Consider the following 23,382-nt stretch of genomic DNA (forward strand, 5'->3'; position numbering starts at 1 on the left):
TTATGTTTATGATTTTGTTGTGTTGGTGCTGTGGAACCTGAGGAAAGCAATAAAAACAGCACATGTCTGGACTTAAATTGTCTGTGTGAACACTACCTAAGGCTTAATGGCTACCTGCTACTTTAGATATAACCCAAAAAAAAAAAAAAAATGTTCACATATAGTGTAAGAACATTCAGCCTGGAAAAGAGAAGGTTGAGGGGGGACATAATAAATGTGTACAAATATGTTAGGGGACAGTATAGAGACCTTGCCAGGGATTTGTTCAAAAGGAGGAATATTACGGTAACAAGAGGGCATTCACTAAGACTGGAAGAGAAAAGGTTTCAGCACCAGCATAGGAAGGGGTTCTTTACGGTAAGAGCAGTGAGAATATGGAATTCACCGAGTGAGGAGACGGTAATGTCGGATTCACTACACCAGTTCAAGCGGGGACTGGATGCATTTCTAGATACCAGGCAGATTTCAGCATATACTTAAAAATAAAATAGTAAGTTGATACAGGGATTTATTCTGACTGCTGGTTTCAGAGTCGGGAGGGAATTTTTCCTCAGGTGAAGATTGGCTAAAACATTTGGGGTTTTTGCCCTCCTCTGGATCAACTTTAGCAATTACAGAACTAACAGGTCGAACTTGATGGACGCAAGTCTTTATTCGGCTTTACAAACTATGTTACTATGTTACTATGGAGCTCAACACTTTGAAAAGTAAAATTGAGGCTTGGTATATAAAGTCCTGACCATCTCCATGTTATGTGTATCCCAAGACTGTCCATAATGAAAAAGTGATAAAGCTGTGCATATTCATTTAGTAAAACCAAACAATTCTTCATAATTTCATCCAACAAGCAATGATCCATCTCCTACCAAAATACTCACCTCACTGATGTTGATAAGCGCCCGCCACATGCCAAGATTCTCACACCACAAATCTGTTCGAGAAATATGGAGATCAAGATCACTTTGTTCTTTTTCCATTAGAATGATTTCATCCTTTAACTTGGAAATGATCTATTGAAAAAAATAAAAAAATACTCTTCTAAAAAGAAGATTTGTCTTGTATAGACTCTTCAGTTGTAAAGTATAAGAAGCTGAACACATTGATCTAGCAGAGGAGGCTGCTCATACTGTTGTCTACCATATCTTGTAAATCTAATACTGGAGATACCAGTGGTGGTGAGGTAAGAAGAGGCTGCTCACACTGCTGTCCACCTTGTCTATGAGATCAAATACTGGAGATACTAGGGCTGCTGTGGAAAGAAGAGGCTGCTCACACTGCTGTCCACCCTGTCTATCTGATCTATCTGATCTAATACTGGAGATACCCCAGGGGTGCAGAACTAAGAACAGGCAGCTCATACCAATGTCCTCCCTGTCTTTCTGAATGCAGAGAGGCTGCTGTGACCTGGAGAAAACATCACAATACATGGCATAAGTCATCTCAAGGTCACAGCAGCAGAGCTTTGTACTGCACATGCTCACACGCTGCTGTACTATTGCCATTCAAGGACAGGTATTTGTCAGTGTAACAAGACTGTCTTTAATTATAATTCTATAAGGATTACCTCCATAGATAAAATGTGCACGATTTGCTAATTAAAAGTATTTAGGAGATAATTTATCACATTCTTTTCGATATTTATATTTTCCTATCCTGACAGAACCCTCTTAAAGGGAACCGGAAAAAACGCTATTAAACCGCAGATATGGGGTTTATCTAAAGGTTAATAGCGTTCTGAACCTGCCCAGAGCCGGCACTTAGACCCCCACTGCAGGGAGGAAATTAACTTTATTCCTCCCAGAAGCATTCGGGTTTCAGTCATAGGGGGGGTGCCGGCGCGGGTGCAGACACCGCTCTGTGTACAGAGAGCGGTGGCTATAACTGTGCCCCCGGCGCTGACTGACAGCAGTTCAGCATTAGAGCTGGATGTCAGTCAGTGCTAGGGGTGCGGTTATAGCCGCCTCTCTCTATACACAGAGCGGTGACTAAACCCTCAAACTAAAACCCCTGTGACTGAAACCCAAATGCTGCCAGGAGGAATAAAGTTAATTTCCTCCAGGCAGCGAAGGTCTAAGTGCTGGGTCCGGGCAGGTTCAGACGCTATTAACCTGCAGATTACCCCATATCTGCAGGTTAATACTATTTTTTCACGTGACAAGTTCCCTTTAATGGATCATGTGCAGTACACTCTCTACTATAAGATGATGATGATGGGGACGCACTGTGTCACTATTTTCTTGCCTGGCATAAGGAACAGTGGGGTATATCAATGTAGTCATCCCCATACAGATAAAGACAATATGGTTGTCCCCACACAATAAAATATAATTATACTTCACTGAATATTTTTAATGAAAGAAAAAAGGTAATCTATTCCATGATGACTGGAATCCCAGTGAACCATGGTTAATCAATAACTATGGAAACATGGAACAAAAAATCTGCCTAATTAGCTCTTCATTAGTAGGACTCAAGCCTGTCGTTTCCATGGCAACAAGTGATATTTATCCACTTTGCATTTTATATTTTTCTCTCTCAAAATGAAACACAATGATTAAATAATGAGATTCAAATTTACAATTTTACTGAACAGCTCGGTATTAAAAATGTCTTTTCAGTAAAGAATATTCTGCAATCTAACCAATTTTATATTTTTAAGTCTAATCTATTGATGGTGGTCTACAACTCTTCAATATTCAAGTAAAAAGAACAAAACACAAACTCAAGGATAGGTAAGAAGTGCGTCACCATCTGGAAACTTTTTATAATGGCACCCTAAAATGTATTGATATTAGCCGATGTGCAACAACAAGGCGCAGACTCTAGAGATCTCATCTACTGTAAAAATGATACACTGTGACAACCATACACCTGTGTCAGCAGCACATGATCAGCAATTCCTCTTAATTGATACACAAATATAAATATTTAAAGTATTGATTATAACAAATTCAAGACCAGTGCATTTACCCACCATTTCTGACCAGGCACATTTTGGGGTTTTGGTGCATGCAGATTAAGGAGCTTTATTTATTTTTCTCATTCGGATATGCATATAATTATTGCATCTCTGTTTCGTGATATGACAGACCTAATGTTTATGTTATTTTAAGTTTTTGCTGATATCAGGCGAGAATAGGGGAGAGGTAGGGAATGATTTATGATCACAAAGGACCACTGAAATAGAAACTAAAAGTTTGTTCCCCATCACTTAGGAATTATTTTTATACATCTGACAAATGTTTTTTGATGGGGGCATGGAGGATAAAAGCAATTTGGACTGGTAGCAAGTTTTTCTTATAGAAATCATATATTATATATATATATGTGTGTGAGATAGATAGATAGATAGATAGATATACACACACACTATATATGTATTGTAAACACATTCTCACTAATATATATATATATATATATATATATATATATATATATATATATATATATATATATATATATATATATATACATACATACATACATACTGTACATACACACACATACATACAGCTTAGGCAAAAATTAAGAGACCACTGCAAAATTTTCATTTTCTCTGATTTTTCTCTTTATAGGTATATTTTTGAGTAAAATGTACATTGTTGTTTTATTCTATAAACTACTGACATGTCTCCGAAATTCAAAGCTAAAAATTTTGTATTTATTTGCAGCAAATGAGAAATCGCCAAAATAATAAAAAAGAAACCGTGCTTTCAGACCTCAAATAATGCAAAGAAAACAAGTTCTTATTCATTTAGAAACAACAATACTCATGTTTTAACTCAGGAAGAGTTCAGAAATTAATATTTGGTGGAATAACCTTGATGTTTAATCACAGCTTTCATGCGTCCTGGCTGCTTTCCACCAGTCTTTCACACTGCTTTTGGGTGACCTTATGCCACTCCTGGCACAAAAATGTAAGCAGTTCTTCTTTGTTTGATGGCTTGTGACTATCCATCTCCCTCTTGATAAGATTCCAGAGGTTTTCAATGGGGTTCAGGTCTGGATATTGGGCTGGCCATGACAGAGTCTTGATGTGTTGCCCCTTCATCCACACATTGATTGACCTAGCTGTGTGGCATGGGGCATTGTCCTGCTGGAAAAACCAGTCCTCAGAGTTGGGGAACATTGCCTGAGCGGAAGGAAGCAAGTGTTTTTCAAGGATAACCTTGTATGCGGCCTGATTCATACGTCCTTCGCAAAGATTAACCTGCCCAATTCCAGCCTTGCTGAAGCATCCCCAGATAATCACCGATCCTCCACCAAATTTCACAGTGGGTGCCAGACACTGTGGCTTGTATGCCTCTCCAGGTCTCCGTCTAACCATTAGACGACCAGCTGTTGGGCAAAGCTGAAAATTAGACTCATCAGAGAAGATTACCTTACTCCAGTCTTCTATAGTCCAATCCTTATGGTCTTTGGTGCACTTCAGCCTGGCTCTCCTTCGCTTTTCATTGATGAAAGGCTCTTTTCTAGCTTTACATGACTTGAGGCCTGCCTCTAGAAGCCTGTTACGAACTGTTCTTGCCGTGCACTTCACCCCAGCCGCCATTTGCCATTCCTTTTGTAGGTCACTTGATGTCATCCTGCGGTTGCTGAGTGACATTTGAATAAGATGACGGTCATCCTGGTCAGTTGAGAGTCGCTTTCGCCCTCTGCCGGTCTGTAGCTTTGTTGTCCCCAATGTCTACTGCTTGACATTGTTGTAATGGACTGCAGTCTTCTAAATGTTAAGGATGGAGGCAACATGATGCTCACTGTATCCCTAAGCTAGTAAAACCAGAATTGAGCCCTTCTTTTCCTCACTCAAGACTTTTCTTTTCAACTCCTTTGGCATGGTTAAAAGTTATTTTTTCATTCAAATTACTTTTGGGCTATTCCTAGCACTTGTTTTGCCATCCAGCTTGTCCTATTGCAAGAGGATTGTGAAGACCACAGCAGTGTTCTTTATACTTTCCCTCAATACATAAGATTTGGTTCAGGTGATCACCAGAAGCACATTAAACAGAATGAGGTGGACTTTGGTTGGAATTCAACTGACACTGGAATGGAATGGCTGTCAGACATGTAGAGATGGGGATTACTAGAAAACTGTGCAGTGGTCTCTTAATTTTTGCCAGAGCTGTATATATACACACACACACACACACACACACACCACAGAAGCATATATTCATAGCACGTCACAAATTTTCTAAGTACGGTAAATATATTTCGATAGGTGCTACTGACATGAAATTCAGCCCATCCACTCCACGCAGGCAAAGAAATCAAACCACAGATGTCCATAAATTAAGGTCAAGTGTAATAATGAGAAATGACACGGAAAATACTTCGTATAAAAGCCTTTGTTGGTGATGACAGCTTAAAGACGCCTCCGGTATGGAGAAACTAGTTGCATGCATTGCTCAGGTGTGATTTTGGCCCATTCTTCCACACAAACACTCTTCACATCCTGAAGGTTCTGTGGGCTCCTTCTATGAACTCTAAGCTTTAGTTCATTCTATAAATGTTCTATTGGATAACGCAATGATCATAGTATATGACACGGTGTACTTACAATTGCTCATTTTGCCTTTCTACCCAGTTAATTATTCTCTTTTCTCTGCTCTATGTAGAAACAAGAAATCTCTTGCCCCTGCATTTATCAGTCCCCTCTTCAACTCCTGACTCAGCTGCTCCCTTCTCCCCCTGCCAGGGATGTTTGCAGTGACTCATGACTCATGTTGGGAAAATGGACCTCCTGTTTCTACCTAGAGCTTAGAAGATTTCAGCTAGTCAGTTTTTAATCACATGATTTCATAGCCCTAATGGAAAAGAGAAGAATTAGCTGGGTAGAAAGGTAAAATGAGCAATTGTAAGTATACAGTGCTGTATAATATGATGAGTGCAATATATTAAGAGGAGAAATACTGTGATAGGAGGAGGAGTGCTTCTATAATGTTTTACTGTGCCAATATCACTAAAAGCATTCAGATAAAATTAATACTGGTGTAGATACAGTAGATCTTAAACAAGAAGAGTAGGTAAAGTGCAATGCGTACCTTCTTGTCAGGTTTAGGGGCATTAATGATGGAGCTGAGAGCCTGCCTCTTGTACTCCAGTTTCTCTGTAAGGTGCCGCAGCTTGTTGACCGCATAGCTTGCCTGCTCAGTGATGCCACTACTGCATTCATCCAGGATCCCTTCTGCACCATCAGACGCCTGCAACTGAACAAGGAGATATCACAGTGACTTTAGTAGATACATCAGATTATAATACTGAACACCTTGTTATCCTAAAATCTGTCCTGCCACTTTCCAATTTTATGCTGCAGCAGATACTTGCCCTACTGGGGTCTGAAGTGGGGGAGCAAGCAAGATGAACAGAGACTTTATGCATCCCCTTGAGAGTTGATTCAAATCCATTTACAGGACCCGGTCCATCAGCCACATTTGTAATCAGTGGCCACTGGGTGAGAGCCCTGAGAACCGCCTCCTACCTGGCCGCATCTTCTTTTGATTAGACGGCCTGGCGCGACATTGCATGTGCTTCATGTGGCAACAATGACATAGCGACAGGTTAATTTAAAGTGGAGCCGAGGTTGCCATCCGGTAAGAGGCAGTTCACAGGGCTCCTGTCCTTATAGAAGAATAATAGATATAGTAATCACCTGATAGTTAGGTGGCATTGTTTTACCACTCAATCTATTCTGTCCCTTTAAATATCAGGTCAGTGTGTTGCAGTATACTGTCAGGACTTAAAGCACTGATGATCAGATTAGCTTGTATTGCTGGGATTCCTGTGGGAAAGACTCTTAGGACTGTGTATAAATACAGATAGATCTTGTTCTAAGGAGAATAAAAAACTGATGCAGAGAGTGAAGCTGCACAAAGCGCAGCATATAGATGACACACAGAGACAGCAAATCACACTGGATTATCACGATCCATCTCACTGGACAATTCTCACACCTTGGATTCCTTTTAATACAGAATCAAAAAATTTATAGAAAATACAGATCTCTGCGAGTTCACATACGACTTTGTGACATGCGAATGTAGCACAAAAGAAAGTCTGATTAATAAAGGATGAAGAAACCTTGTGACAGACTTGATTAGAAATCTCCTACCTGTGAGTCTACTGCTCCTGTGCCTCCTCTACAAAGTTAGGCCCTATTCACATTTTGCTTGGGATATATGTTAGAGGTATAGATCGGGAGTATGGCCATATCTTCGTATTCATCCAGAAAAAAAATACATACAGTTATATGAAAAAGTTTGGGCACCCCTATTAATCTTAAGCTTAATGTTTTATAAAAATTGGTGTTTTTGCAACAGCTATTTCAGTTTGATATATGTAATAACTGTTGGACACAGTAATGTTTCTGCCTTGAAATGAGGTTTATTGTACTAACAGAAAATGTGCAATCTGCATTCAAACAAAATTTGACAGGTGCATAAGTATGGGCACCCTTATCATTTTCTTGTTTTAAATACTCCTACCTAATTTTTACTGACTTACTAAAGCACTTTTTTTGGTTTTGTAACCTCATTGAGCTTTGAACTTCATAGCCAGGTGTATGCAATCATGAGAAAAGCTACTTAAAGTGGCCACTTGCAAGTTGTTCTCCTGTTTGAATCTCCTCTGAAGAGTGGCATCATGGGCTCCTCAAAACAACTGTCAAATGATCTGAAAACAAAGAGTATTCAATATAGTTGTTCAGGGGAAGGATACAAAAAGCTGGCTCAGAGATTTAACTTGTCAGTTTCCACTGTGAGGAACATAGTAAGGAAATGGAAGAACACAGGGACAGTTCTTGTTAAGGTCAGAAGTGGCAGGCCAAGAAAAACATCAGAAAGGCAGAGAAGAAGAATGGTGAGATCAGTCAAGTACAATCCTCAGACCACTTCCAGAGAGCTGCAGCATCAACTTGCTGCAGATGGTGTCACTGTGCATCGGTCAACTATACAACGCACTTTGCACAAGGAGAAAGAAGCAGTTTCTGCAAGCACGCCACAAACAGAATCGGCTGAGGTATGCAAAAGCACATTTGGAGAAGCCAATTTCTTTTTGGAAGAAGGTCCTGTGGACTGATGAAACCAAGATTGAGTTGTTTGGTCATACAAAAAGGCGTTATGTATGGCGGCAAAAAAACACAGCATCCCAAGAAAAACACTTGCTACCCACAGTAAAATTTGGTGGAGGTTCCATCATGCTTTGGGGCTGTGTGGCCAATGCCGGCACCGGGAATCTTGTTAAAGTTGAGGGACGCATGGATTCCACTCAGTATCAGCAGATTCTTGACAATAATGTTCAAGAATCAGTGACAAAGTTGAAGTTACGCAGGGGATGGATCTTTCAGCAAGACAATGATCCAAAACACCGCTCCAAATCTACTCAGGCATTCATGCAGAGGAACAATAACAATGTTCTGGAATGGCCATCCCAGTCCCCAGACCTGAATATCATTGGACATCTGTGGGATCATTTGAAGAGGGCTGTCCATGCTCGGCGACCATCAAACGTAACTGAACTGGAATTGTTTTGTAAAGAGGAATGGTCAAAAATACCTTCATCCAGGATCCAGGAAATCATTAAAAGCTACAGGAAGCGACTAGAGGCTGTTATTTTTGCAAAAGGAGGATCTACTAAATATTAATGTCACTTTTCTGGTGAGGTGCCCATACTTATGCACCTGTCAAATTTTGTTTGAATGCAGATTGCACATTTTCTATTAGTACAATAAACCTCATTTCAAGGCAGAAACATTACTGTGTCCAACAGTTATTACATATATCAAACTGAAATAGCTGTTGCAAAAACACCAATTTTTATAAAACATTAAGCTTAAGATTAATAGGGGTGCCCAAACTTTTTCATATAACTGTATACAGCATGGTAACCATCTTCTGCAGTTGCCCACTTTGCGACAAGTTCCAGTCTGCAGTGCTTCCGGCCTCCGTTGCGTCCTTTGGCTACATTCAACGTGGGCTTTCTGGGCGCATGCACTAAACATCTTCACATCATAAGATGTGAACAGATCCTTACTGATCCCTCAATGATGAAGTTACTACACTAAAGCTACATTCCAACGCATTTCAGTCCACATATTCAAATGGACGGCACACAGACAGCGCACTACCAAAGACAGCAATTTGCTAGATCACAGAAGAAATGGTCTACAAATCACAGCATGCACAAGTCTCATCCATTTTGTAGAATAGCCCATTCTAAGACAAGCACAAGGAGCTGCAGTTTGCAGAAGTGATTAGCCTGTGTATTAACACATTTGGTCTGAATAGATAGCTCTTCTCCATACAGTATTACCACTGTCATAACAGATCTTATGTAATCCTACAGAAAACTGTACGAACAGATAATGGAAAACAAAGTGTCACGTCTCAGACAACAGTAAGACATTAATAATACACAGATATACCAGACTGAATCCTTACTATTACATGAAACGTAAGGTGCCTTTCCAGGGTTCATGGTCAGTGATCCTAACCATGGACTCACCGATTCATCCTTGTCATCGGAGGCACACGAGCAGGTGGACTGGTCTTCTCCACGGATGAGTTGTTCGTACAAATCACTGACAATAAATGAGGGGTAGAACCTGTCCTTCAGGGTCTCGTACACATCGGCCTGAATCTTGATGAACACTTCGATTCCCTTGTTGCCCACAAGACTTTGCTGGATCTCCTTGTAAAGTGCTTTCTCCACTTGGATTTCTCTGCTCTCCACAAAATAGTTCTGGTAGATTTCACCAACCAACTGAGGTATTTCAGACTAGGAAAGATAAAGTATATTAGACTGACAAGTGTGGCCAAATAACTAAAGAGAAATGACAGCTCTATAGCGATGATGTTGGCTCTTCAGAGAAATTCTGTGAAGGAGGCTAAGCCATGTCTATTTGTATGATTGATCAGACATGAGAGGGGGTTACAAGTGGGCAGCAAACTTTTTTTTTCTACCAACACCACTACTTTGGCCTAAGGCTGGCAGTAGCCAATCAGCCCTCTAAGGTATCAGAAGATTCCCCAATGGGCCCAATCTTTAAGTTGTTTCTTTAGACCTTTTGGAGTCGTATTATGTTAATTTGGCACTGACTTAGGTTACTACGAGTTACCACTGAAACTGAGTGTATTTCTTAGATGGGTTGTCAAAAACATGGTGACAGATTCCCTTTGAGAGCAGCATGATGTAGGTGCAGAGACCCCGATTCTAGTGATGGGTCACTTACAAGGCTGCTTGCGGCAATTTTGATAAAATCACTGTTTTATCTGCTGCAGAGCTAGCACTGTCTGAATGCTGAGCCATGTATAACCCCGCCCACACCTCTGATTGGCAGCTTTCTGCCTACGCCCAGTGTACACAGAAAGCTGTCAACCAGTGGTGGGGGCGGGGTTAAATAGAGCTCGTGAAAAGTGATAATCTCCTGCTGATAAAAGAGTCATTTTATCAAAACTGCATCAAACAGCCCAGTAAGTGAAACATAGGGGGAAAATCCTGGTGACAGAATTCCCTTTAAAGGATAATTCAGAAATAACCTTTTATGCATTCTGTATGTGCAATGATAGCAAAGTTATGATGAGTTTAAGACCCACACTAGTTGCAAATTCAGCAACTTAAAAGGGTTTATGAGGAATTTTTGTATTTTTTTTTCCTTATGAAGTCAACAAGTAGGTAGTTGCTAACCAGCCTGTTCTGCCCAGTGTAAACCTCTGCCAGCTCAGATTGGCTTCCATTGATGTCACATGACAGAGCAGCTTCTTTTTTTCGCTCTGCTCCGTTGACAGGACATCTATGCCAATGTCTGCAGCCGGCTCTCTGCTGCCCAACTGCGGGGAGCCAGCCTCTTAATCAGCATGATGTTGGTAGTGACGCCCCATTGATCGAGCAGACCGGAAGAGCTGCTCTGCTGACGTGTGGTCAAATGAAGCAGCAGAATTGCAAGCAGGAGCGGTCAGTGACCACTAGGAACCGGCAGATATCAGCGCTGGGCAGAACAGGCAGCTCAGCAACTACCTGCCTGGAAGTTTTTAGCCTCATAAGAAAAAAAAATACAAGTGTCTCAGTTAACCTTTTTAACACCTTTAGTCTCGGTTTGGTCACTGAAATAACTTGCTCTGGCGATCCCCCTGATTCCGGAGAGCAGGTGAACAAGCAACTGCTGCTTTATTACTCTATAGCCTTAGCAGAACACTTCTACTTGGTTTTACTGATTCCCAAGGCATTTCGTAATTTTTTATTTTTTTTTAAAAAACCTTTTAAAGCCCAGTACAATTTTTTTACTGAGCACCTGCCATGGTAAGGAAAAAAAAAAAACTAAGGACATTCAGCTAGAATGATTACTACGGTGAATTAAACGTGCAGACACTTTTCTGTACCTTATTTGCATTCTTCAGGTACTCCACAGACTCCCAAAAACTGATTGGTATTCTCTTATCGATTCTCTCCATGTACGTTCTAAAATGTTCCCTGAATGAGGAGTTAGCCAGAATGTCATCAAACTGGATGATCTGAAATATCAAACATTTCAGCACAAGACCATGATTAGCAATGGAGAATATGCAGGAGGTTTTCTATCAGGAGTCAGAAAATCTGCAGCAATTCTGGTGAACGGGGCGTCACAGACATTATGCACAAGCGGCAGAAAAAAATGAAACTTTAGGGGATGCCGAGTATGTTCACATCCACATGAAGCAAATATTTTGAGGATCACATCTCCCCAACAGTCCTTGCCCTGAAGGTGACAACGTAACACAAAACTCCAGGATGAAACTACACACTGGAGTTATTTCATGTCCATATTAAAGAGCTATAGGTTGGACTATATTTCATGCTATATGTGCAATGGTGGATTATAAAGCGGGAGCTTTGGTCGTCCACCCAAAGTGCTCAAAAGAGTGCTTAATTGAACATTGTGGTGACAAACTGCTACAACAAAACCGCAATGTGCAGCGAATGCGATCCCTGAAGGTCCAAACAGCAATAAAAGAAAGCAAAAGCATTTTTCCAAATCTACAGCATGTCAATTATTTTCCAGTGTTTTTCATCCATGCAAATGAATGGGGGGAAATACCGCAAGTAAAAATGTGACAAAGCTGTGCTTATTTTACTCAGCGTTTTTCCTGCCAAAACTCTTGTACTTGCAGCAGATTTTTCTGCTGCTAAAACCAAACGTGCACATCGTCATATATTAGAGGGTGTTAAAGAGGGAGAGAGGCCCGTGCTTACTAATATAGTATTTTCACAATGGAGAATGAAGAGTTTACCCCCTTAAATGCAGTTTACAAGCTGCTCCTAGATTCAGAGTTTTTGCATGTGCCTGCCAGTAATACATGCTGGATGTGAGGTCTGTGAGTACAGGATACCACTGCCTTCACCAGATTACATGTAATGGCACAGCTTCATTCCTGTACAGATTTCCCTTCATACTAACCATGAGGGATCACTCCTCTCCAGTACTGCTTGACACGGATGTTAAAGTGTACGATACACGCAGGCTCGTACTGGCCTGCTGGGGAATCTGTGAATCCCCCGGTGGGGCCCTGCACTGACCCCTCCTACCGTAGCACAACTATGCAATTGCACTGCTGGGCTAATCTCCATCCACAGCAACACACTCCCTTATTCCCCTGCTGAGCTAGAGCTAAGTGTGGGATTCAGACTGGCATCTGTGGAGGTGAGATGCCATGGACAGAAACACCTCTCCAGCACAGGTGTGAGCCTATAACACCAGCACAGCAAGGGAAGGAGGGAGTGAGCAGCTATGGATGCAGATTAGCCAGCAGTGCATAGTTAATGAGTCTGCTAACTGACACCTCTCCTGCAGAGGTGTCAATCTGACCAGCTTCAAGCGCCCCTCCCCCACCCAATGAGATCTTGTGGTGTGGTGCTGGGGGGATGTCACCACAGCAGTCCGCCCCTCACTCCTTTATGGCACCTTAGAGTAGGAGCTGGATAAGGCTGTGTTGCGATTGGTGTGGAGTCATTACCCAGTGTGCAGCACCTGCCCTGATTTCCTCCCTCTTCTTTAAGGAGACAATGACTCCTTTGAGAAAACTGAGTGGAAGCAGCTTACATTATTAAATATTATTTTATGTGAAATTGAGATGTGTAGAATAGTGGATCTATATGTATACATTTTGGTGGAGGGGAACTTGTCTATACTGTATGCTATGTGTGGGGAAGGATTACTTAACTAGCTATATTATGTGGGGGAGGGGGACTTGTCTATATACTGTATGCTATGTGTGAGGGAGGGGGACTTGTCTATATACTGCATGCTGTGTGTGTGGGAGGATTACTTAGCTATATATGCTACATGTGGGGGAGGGGGACTTGGCTATATACTGTATGCTAAGTGTGGGGGAGGGAGACTTGTCTATATACTGTATGCTATGTGTGGGGAAGGATTACTTAGCTAGCCATGTTATGTGGAGGAGGGGGACTTGGCTATATACTGTATGCTATGTGTGAGGGAGGGGGACTTGTCTATATACTGCATGCTATGTGTGTGGGAGGATTACTTAGCTATATATGCTACATGTGGGGGAGGAGGACTTGTCTATATACTGTATGCTATGTGTGAGGGAGGGAGACTTGTCTATATACTGTATGCTAAATGTGAGGGAGGGGGGGACTTGGCTATATACTGAATGTAATGTGTGTGGGAGGATTACTTCGCTATATATGCTACATGTGAGGGAGGGGGACTTGTCTATATACTGTATGCTAGATGTGAGGGAGGGGGGGGGACTTGGCTATATACTGAATGTAATGTGTGTGGGAGGATTACTTCGCTATATATGCTACATGTGAGGGAGGGGGACTTGTCTATATACTGTATGCTATGTGTGAGGGAGGGGGACCTAGCTATATACTCCGTATACAATGTGTGGGGGAGGGTTACTTAGCTATATATGCTACATGTGGGAGAGGGAGACTTGTCTATATACTCTGTATGCTATGTGTGTGGGAGGATTACTTAGCAATATATGCTATATGTGGCGGAGGGGAAACTTGTCTATACACTGTATGCTATGTGTGGGTGAGGACGACTTTGCTCTCTCTATGCTTTATGTGGGGAGGGGAACTTGGCTATATACAATACACTATGTATGTGGGGAGGGGAACTTGGCTATATACAATACACTATGTATGTGGGGAGGGGAACTTGGCTATATACAATACACTATGTATGTGGGGAGGGGAACTTGGCTATATAACAATACACTATGTATGTGGGGAGGGGAACTTGGCTATATAACAATACACTATGAATGTGGGATGGAGACTTGGCTATATGTGGCAAGTGTGGGGCAGTTGTTTCCTCTATAACTGATTGTTATGGGAGCAGCTTTATTGTAAATGTATATGTGTGGGGAGCAGGACTGCTCTATAGATCACAGAGACATCATATGTGTTGATGAGGAGCCTCTCTGTGAATGCTGTGTATGGCGGTAGATAATCTTGTGGGGCAAAAGGCTCATTCAGATGTCTGTTTTTTACATCCGTGTTACATCCAGGTTGTTGACAGACAGAACATGCACCCTTTATCATCTATGGGGCAGTTCACATATCCATTTTTTTGCATATCAAACATTGATAAAATTCTGATCCATCCCTTTGATGAAAATCTTTTTTTTAATGTACCAGAAAACTTCAGATGTCTAAATGAGGCCTGAGGATTAGTGATGAGCAAGTGTGCTCGTTTAACCATTTCACCGAGTATCTTCGGTGTGCTGGTATATTATGTTCGAGTCCCTGCGTCCACATGATTTACGGCCGGAAGACAGCCTCAACACATGTGAGGATTCCCTATCAAACAGGCAATCCCTGCATGTGTTCAGGCTGGCTTACAGCTGTAAATCATGCAGACGCAGGGACTCGAACATAATATACCAGCACACTGAAGATACTCGGTAAGCATGTTCGGTTAAAGTGTGGCGCCCCTGCTGGTTCAGTCGCCACAGAGGTACTGCATCTCACCCAGAGGTGTGGTACCTCACTCTCAGGTAAGAACAGAGTGCTGCCCGGGACCCTAACACCTGCATCCAACACTACACTACTACATACCAGCAGGAGGGGCAACATGCGTCGCTTCCTGCTGAGCCCTGTCCCTGGCTGGAGTGGGGGGGAACCAAAGTAGGGGGAACCATGTAGTGGGTGTGGGTGGAGGAAGAAGATCAGGGAGCACTTGTTAGGAATAGCATAAAGAGAGAAGCCATCTGGAAAGGAGAGTTCAGTCTGAGAGGAGGAGTAGAGGGAGCAGGAGCTCTGTAGGAGCTCTGCTCAGGAGGAGGAGGGCCTAGCCAGAGAGGCCCAGGACAGTCTGAGGAGGAGAGGAGTAGGAGAAAGGCTCCAGGAAAGTGGAAGGGATCCCAGGGGTACAGAAAGTGCTGGAGGCCACCCGTACACCCGAATCTGCCAGGCGGCGGAGGGATCGAGCCGCAGAGGGGACTGGCCCCTAATCAGTGAGAATTACAAAGTTCAACTGGAAACCGGAGGCTTCTGTACTTTCAGGGTGCAGTTGCCACATCAGCACTCATTCTCTAAAAAGGTAGCCACATAGGATCCAGGAAACTCCAGGTTGCCCAGAAAGATCCGAGGATACCGGCTTGGGACATTGTTTGGCGAGGCGCAGGGCAAGAAGGGTGAGAGCCAGCGCAGGAAGACGGCTGAGAAGGTCATATAGAACGGGGTCCTGTCAGGCACTCTTGAAACACCTGGGAGTTTGCTGAACCCCTGCCTGGTGAACGCAGCGCGATGTGGGAGGTCATAGTCCGGAAAGTGTAACCTGAGGAACTTAACAACTGAGTAAACCCTGAGGACTGCACCCCACTGTCTCAGTGAAATTATTGCTGCGCCATCACCCCCTGCACTACACGGCACCACGAGTGCTACTTCCATAACAGCAACATCTACACTGCTCTGGAGCTAAGCTCTACCTGTGGAGAGCTAAACTAACTCTGCTGCATTAACATCAGCTCCAGAGGACCTGCTCCGCAGCGGCGGCTCCACATAGCCGCATACCACAGGTGGCGTCACAAACTCTATACAAAAGTATAAATCCCCTGTAAATATCCCCTTTTGATTGACTGCCCTGGGTCACGGACCGGGTCACCGCCACTGTGACATCTCCCCTAGCAACGACCGGCCCAGCACCGAGTACCCCACGGCCCAGGGGGCGCATCTGTGGCACCCCAGGGGTCTGGTTACCACAGTAATAGAGATATTATGTCTGAGAGCAAGTGGGAGGTTTCTCTGGTCAGGAGCCCTAAGCATGCAACACCGCCCGCCCAGACCTGGGAGGGGAGGACTCTGCCCTTATAAACTGGGTCTGGGGCAGGATTAGGACAGTCAGAGCCAGGAGAGGGAAAGCAAGAACTGAGAGCTCTGTAGGAGCAGGAGCGAGTGCCAGGGGCTGGAAGCCAGATAGCTCGCCCTGGCAGAAGAATCTAAGACCGAACAAGGAGTCCGAGGCTGTGGGGACATCCAGGTCCAGCAGCAGAATCCAACCGACAGGGGATTCCAGGTCCTCTGGCCATAGAAGCCCGGAGGCACGGTCACAAGCAAGGGACCAGCACCGTCATCCAGGAGCGGAGGCTAACAGAAGGCCCCAAGTCACCGGCCATACGGGTGAGCACCACACGGTACACTCAGGGACGTGGGCAACTTCTACCCGCATGCAGCAAGGTAGCCAGGAAGAGTGCAGATAGACGGGGAGGCCTACAACTCCACCTGGCCAGGGGAGATCCTGCTTGCTCACAGACTGACCAGGCCTCTACTGCTAACCAGTACTCCCGGGAGGGTCTGCTTTATAACACCAGTAAAGACCCTGAACTGCACTGCACAGACTCTGAGTTGTTCCTGCTGCGCTCGTGCACCATCACTCCCATCATCCACACCAACAGCCCTGAGGCTATACTTCTCCCGTGGGGAGTCACCCCATTCTTAGCTGCACACACAACACCGGCCTCAGCGGTCTGCCTTGCAGCGGCGGTCCTCAATGACCGCAATCCACGGGTGGCGTAGTCGGACCATCATCATACCAATAACCCTGCCACTGATTTGACCACCCTGGGCACGGATCGGGTCATCGCCACGGAGACTACAACCCCCAGCGATCCGGCTCCGGGTATTCCCCGCACACACGTGCACGCACAACACAGGCCCAGGGGGCGAGTCAACTTTGGCGTACTCGGCAGGATTCAAACCAGCCCGCTACCACCGGGTACTGCGCGCTTTCAGAGACTGAGATACTTACTGTGGTGAAGTTTCCCGCCATCGGACGCCATCTTGGGTCGTTTCCCGCCATCTTCTGCCGTCTTCCCGCCATCCGCAGCCGCTTCCCGCCATCGGACGCCATCTTCGGGACGCCGCGCGGGAAGAAGAGGGGCGTGGACGCCGAAAGCGCGCAAGATCCGAAGCTCCGCCCCACGCACTGACGCTGCGTAAGGTCCTGGAAGGGAGAGGGAGCGACGCTGACGTCACAGGAGCGCGACGCAAGGTCCTCAACCCCGACGATCGACTGCGGAGCTGCGGCCTACGGAGGAAGATCATCGCAAGGTAGGCCACGGTCCACTAGGGGGGGAAGGAGGATGTCGGATACAGAGGGAAGCTCCACCGCCACCGCAACCGCTGCTGCGGTCATGCCGTTCACCATGCCCTATATCCCGGGGGCAACCTGGCTACACCAGTACTCAGGGGAGTCACATACCCTAAGTGACTTTAGGGAAAGACTGGACAGCCTCTTCCAGGTATACCCCCTCACAGAAGAGCAAAAAGTAAGCATCTTGGTGGCCCAGTTAATTGGGGCAGCCCAAAGGGAGGTAAAGTCCTGGCCATCTGGGAAGAAGAGGACTGTCAGAGAGATACTAGCCCGTCTGAAAGACACATTTGACACCCGCACCTCAGCTGAAATAAAACTCAGATTTTACGGGTGCAAACAGCGGGCACATGAAAGTATAAGGGACTATGCTGTAAACTTACAAGAGGCCCTGAGAGCCATTAAACAGGCAGACCCTGACAGCGTGAGGAATGAGGACGAACTGTTGACCGAGCAATTCATAGAGGGTCTGCTGTTCAACGCCCACCGAACCCAGTTACGTGCAATGGCCCTGCAGAACCCTGACCTAGACTTTGCGAAGTTCAAGGACAGAGCCATCCGGGTGCTCCTAGAACCGGCACCGGGTAGCGCTGTAACCCATGGGCGCCCTACTATTACCTATCCTCAGGAGGCGGTGCCCTTGTCTACGGAGGCTGTGGGAGCTGGTGCGCAAGCTTTGGATACCAACCCAGCTACTGACCTGCACCATCAGGTCCAAGAGCTAACCAAAAGCGTAGCCGCGCTAACCAGAACCGTGCAGTCTTTACAGGTCTCTTCTCCAGGAAAGATCCAGCTGGCATCTGGACCGGAGAACGTCCCGTGGCACCGACAGAGGAAGACCCCACCGGCCAGAGGAAGACCCAGCGACAGATACGAGGATGGACGACCCATCTGCCGCCGCTGCAATCAACCCGGACACATGGCAAGGTACTGTCATTTAAACGGGCACAACCTGGGGTAGAGGGCCAAACCCCAGGCCTAAGATCATCAGGCCCATCGAACTGGCGTGACAAATACATAGGGGGACGTCCGGTCTTGCCTGTGGTACTGGATGGCATTCCTATGAGTGCCCTACTAGACACTGGGTCACAGGTGACTACCATCCCGTACGTGCTCTTCAAGCGGTACTGGAATGACTCGGACATAACCCGCTACCCAGATGACGACCTGAGCATTATCGCCAGCAATGGTCAGCCCGTGCCACAGATAGGATTTAAAGAGGTGACCAAGGTCGGTAAGGTTGATCTGCCGGCACAAGGACTGATCATTGTGGACATTGACCGCCGCGAGAGTCACCCAAAAATAACCCTAGGTAATAACGTAATTGAAAACGGTCTTGCAGAGGTGATTCTTATTTTGCAACAGGTTGCCAAGAACGCCAGTTCCAGCCAGCAGCGTGTGCTCCAAAAGGAGATCCGGGCACTGATGAAGCGGCAACAAGTGGAATTATCTGGTGGTGAGATAGGTAGCGTGAGAATGTGTGACCCGTTCCCTATTGCCATGCCCCCGAAGAGTGAGATGATGATTTGGTGCCGGGCAGCTATTGGTCTGAGAGGTAGAGACTACCAAGCAATGGTGGAACCCATCTACTCAGACAGTAGGCCCACCATTTTGACAGCGCGGGGGGTGGTCGATGTACGCCATGGGAGGGTACCAGTCCGCATCATAAACATCGGGGAGAGAGAAGTACACCTGCCCCGGTATGCCACGCTAGCCAAATTGTTCACCATAAACCAGAACTCTGTACAGGCCGTGGAACCCTTGCCTCCATCTCAACCAGAGGAAGGTAACGGCTCTAAGAAACAAATGGGGGACTGGTGCCAGCAACTGCATTTGGGTACTGACTCCACTACCTCACATCAAAAACAGGGAGTCTACCGGGTGGTTGAGGAGTACGAGAGAGTGTTTAGCAAACACCCGCTAGACTTTGGGCGAGAGATACCGACCCGTACCCCCTGCACACTATCAGCACGCCAAGGGGATGTTAAAAGACATGAAGGAAGCTGGGGTAATTAGGGACAGCTGTAGCCCCTGGGCAGCTCCACTAGTCCTAGTGAAAAAGAAAGACAACACCATGAGAATGTGTGTAGACTACAGGAAGGTCAACCGTATCACACACAAAGATGCGTACCCGTTACCAAGGATAGAAGAGTCCTTAGCTGCATTAAAATCTGCTAACTTCTTCTCTACTTTGGATCTCACTAGCGGGTACTGGCAGGTTCCTGTAGCAGAGGCGGACCGGGAGAAGACCGCATTCACCACCCCGATGGGACTCAGCGAATTTAACTGTATGCCGTTCGGGCTCTGCAACGCACCAGGAACCTTCCAACGGTTGATGGAATGCTGTCTGGGACACCGGAACTTCGAGACGGTCCTATTATACCTGGACGATGTCATCGTCTATTCCAAGACCTATGAGGACCATCTGGAACACCTGGCAGAAGTGTTTGAAGCCCTAGCAAACTACGGCCTAAAGGTAAAACCCTCAAAGTGTCATCTACTGAAGCCAAAGGTACAGTACCTGGGACATGTGGTGAGTGCTGACGGAGTGGCTCCCGACCCTGACAAGATCACCGTGATTAAGGACTGGCCAAGACCATCCAGCATAAAGGAAGTGCGGCAGTTCCTCGGGTTGGTAGGCTACTACCGAAGATTCATTCCCGGTTTTACCAAGAAGGCAGCTCCTATGCAGGACCTCCTGATAGGCCAGTCTAGGAAGGCCAAAAACCAGAAGCCACCCTTCAGATGGGAAAAGCTGGAAGAGGAGTCATTCCGCCAGCTGAAGATGGCCCTCACGGGGGAGGAAATCCTGGCGTACCCTGATTACAGCCAGCCCTTTATCCTCCACACGGACGCAAGCAACATGGGGTTAGGAGCCGTACTGTCCCAGATCCAGCAGGGGAGAGAACGGGTAATTGCTTACGCCAGCCGAAAACTGCGACCCACGGAAAGAAACCCTGAGAATTACAGCTCGTTCAAGCTAGAGTTCCTGGCAATGGTGTGGGCGGTAACCGAACGTTTTAAGCATTACCTTGCCTCTTCCAGGTTCACCGTGTACACGAACAACAACCTGTTGACACACCTGGACACTGCAAGACTGGGTGCCCTGGAGCAGAGATGGATGGCCTGCCTGTCCAATTATGAGTTCACGATCAAATACTGGGCAGGACGCTCCAATACCAATGCGGACGCCCTGTCCAGGATGCCAAACCTACCGGACGGAGGGGAAGATCCAGAAGAACTGGAAGAGGTCGAACTCCCTGCGTTCCACCGTCATGGGATTACCCAGTATTCCCACCGTGTGAGGGGCCAGCGATCCGCTACGTTCAACCCCTTACCCCACTACAACTGGGCGGAGACGCAAGACAGTGACCCCGCAGTCCGTCTGGTGAAGGAGATGCTGACCCAGGCTGACGCCCGCCTGGACCCAGACGCTCCGGAAGAGACCAAGCAACTGTGGACGGAAAAAAGCAGACTGTTTCTCTACAAGGAGAAGTTGTGCCGCAGAATGGTCAATTCCCGGACACATGAACTGATCTGGCAGGTTGTGGTACCGAGACGGGACGCAGCTATGGTGCTGGAGGCCTACCACAATGGGGCAGGGCACTTCGGATGGAAGAAGCTGGAGTTCCTGCAGCGTGAACGGTTCTACTGGATAGGCATGAGAGGAGCCATTGAGAGATGGTGTAGAGACTGTGGCCCGTGCAATCTAAGAAGAAGGGACCGTTCCAGCCAGAGGACTCCCCTGCAGCCCATCATCACCAGGCAGCCGCTGGAACTGGTCGCTCTGGACCATGTTAAACTGGCTCCAAGCAGAAGCAGGTATGTCTACGCCCAACCATCGTGGATCACTACTCCCGATTCCTAGTGGTGGTCCCCGTCAATGACTTAACAGCTCAAACAGCAGCTAGGGCCTTCCAGCAGCATTTCTGCCGCCCACACGGGTATCCGGAACAGGTGTTGACAGACCAAGGACCAGCCTTCGAAGCGGAGGTCTTCCAGGAGTTCTGCAACCTGTACGGCTGCCGGAAGATAAGAACAACGCCCTATCACCCCCAAACCAATGGACTCTGCGAGAAGATGAACCAGGTGGTGATAGATCTGCTAAAAACATTGCCCCTGGAAGAACGCAGCCTGTGGCCTGAGAAACTGCCCGATCTGGTGGACCTGTATAACCACATCCCGGGAGGTTCCACCAACTGTACCCCGGCTTACCTAATGCGAGCAAGACCTGGTAAGCTGCCTGTTGACCTGGAAATGGGAGTCCTGACACCCGAGGACACCTCGCCAGAGGCAGACTGGGATACAGAACGGCAGCAGCAGTACCGGAAAGTACAGAAGAGCGTTGAGCGAAGTCTCTGTCAATCAAGAGAAAGGCAGGAGAGGACTTATAACCAACATGCTCCCGCTGTTCCCCTGGTACCTGGAGAGCAGGTCTTGAAAAGAAAAAGGCGGCTCCATAAGTTGGACGACCAGTGGGAAAAGGACCCATACACCGTACTGCCCTCAAGCCACAATAATCCAAAGGTGTACGTCATCAGCAGGGATGGAGGAGAGACCACAGCCACTGTCTCCAGAGACCACCTGAAAAAGTGCCCCGAGAAGTTGCAAAGCACGGATGAAGATCAGGAAAACCCTCAACCCGTAGAGGAAAAGGAGGAAATGATCAGCACCGTACTCGGAGACTTTCCCCGGTCCTGGACACAAGTAAACAACGCTATCGTGGTGCCCGTCCTCACCTTTCTCCAGCCAGCCCCTCAAGTGCCTACAGAAGACCAGGTAGAGCTGGAAGAGCAGGAGGCAGAAGAGTCCACACCAGCAGCGAAGGAGGATCAACTCTCTGCTGGTAGTGAGCCTGCCGTGCCCTTAGTGAGCCAAAGAGTACGCAGACAGCTGCCCAGCTTACCCATAACACCTCGTACACTCTGTAGTGCAGAACCAGTTAGTGAGCTCCGTAGGTCCATTAGAGTCACTAGAGGTCAGATGCCCGCTCGCTGGAGAATATAAAGTAATGCACTGTAAATTTACCTGTTTCTTGAAAATGTTTATGGTTTTTGTTGTTGCCTGTTATTAATTATGTTTCTCAGTTACCCTGCAGATTTCTTTGGACTAACAGGTTATGGACGCTGGATAACCGGAACAATTTTGTAGATAGTTGCACATTGTGCCTCTTGCGAAGACGGCCGTGGAAGAGAAAACCTGTCTGGCGTGGCCTCCTTGCAGCCCAAAGTAGCTAGCTTCAGCCTTGCAGCCACGCCCAAGGCCAAAGCAAGGGGTTTTCTTTGGACAGGTCCCCTACCTCGCTTAAAACTTCACCTTGGGTGATATGGACACCCGGTTACAGAAACGCCGTGACCATAAAATGTACTTTTTCATGTTGTCTTGTTATTGTTATACCCTGCATTTATGTTTCTTTAAAAATATGTTTAGTCCCGGAGTACTAAATTTTACTAGGGGGGAACATGGCACCCCAGGGGTCTGGTTACCACAATAATAGAAATATTACGTCTGAGAGCAAGTGGGAGGTTTCTCTGGTCAGGAGCCCTAAGCATGCAACACTGCCCGCCCAGACCTGGGAGGGGAGGAATCTGCCCTTATAAACTGGGTCTGGGGCGGGATTAGGACAGTCAGAGCCTGGAGAGGGAAAGCAAGAACTAGGAGCTCTGTAGGAGCAGGAGCGAGTGCCAGGGGCTGGAAGCCAGATAGCTCGCCCTGGCAGAAGAATCTAAGACCGGACACGGAGTCCGAGGCTGTGGGGACATCCAGGTCCAGCAGCAGAA

The 23,382-nt window shown here is 46.3% G+C and overlaps 1 protein-coding gene across 2 annotated transcripts in view; it reads right to left on the minus strand.

Annotated features, from left to right (window-relative positions):
• SNX25 (sorting nexin 25) overlaps positions 1-23,382 on the minus strand; it is a 308,205-nt gene that overhangs the window by 44,798 nt on the left and 240,025 nt on the right. The window contains exons 8-11 of one of the 2 annotated variants that reach the window (XM_073642554.1): positions 11,376-11,507; positions 9,502-9,774; positions 6,045-6,203; positions 879-1,010 (exon numbers count right to left, since the gene is read on the minus strand). In XM_073642554.1, the coding sequence (XP_073498655.1) occupies positions 879-1,010; positions 6,045-6,203; positions 9,502-9,774; positions 11,376-11,507 (696 nt within the window). Of the gene's footprint in view, positions 1-878; positions 1,011-6,044; positions 6,210-9,501; positions 9,775-11,375; positions 11,508-23,382 lie in introns of both variants that reach the window. The other variant, XM_073642545.1, reaches the window with a different exon arrangement.

This window comes from Phyllobates terribilis, unplaced genomic scaffold, assembly GCF_046119375.1.
Source record: "Phyllobates terribilis strain yellow unplaced genomic scaffold, ASM4611937v1 Scaffold_1__5_contigs__length_1240528914, whole genome shotgun sequence".
In the NCBI taxonomy this organism is placed as follows: Eukaryota; Metazoa; Chordata; class Amphibia; order Anura; family Dendrobatidae; genus Phyllobates; species Phyllobates terribilis.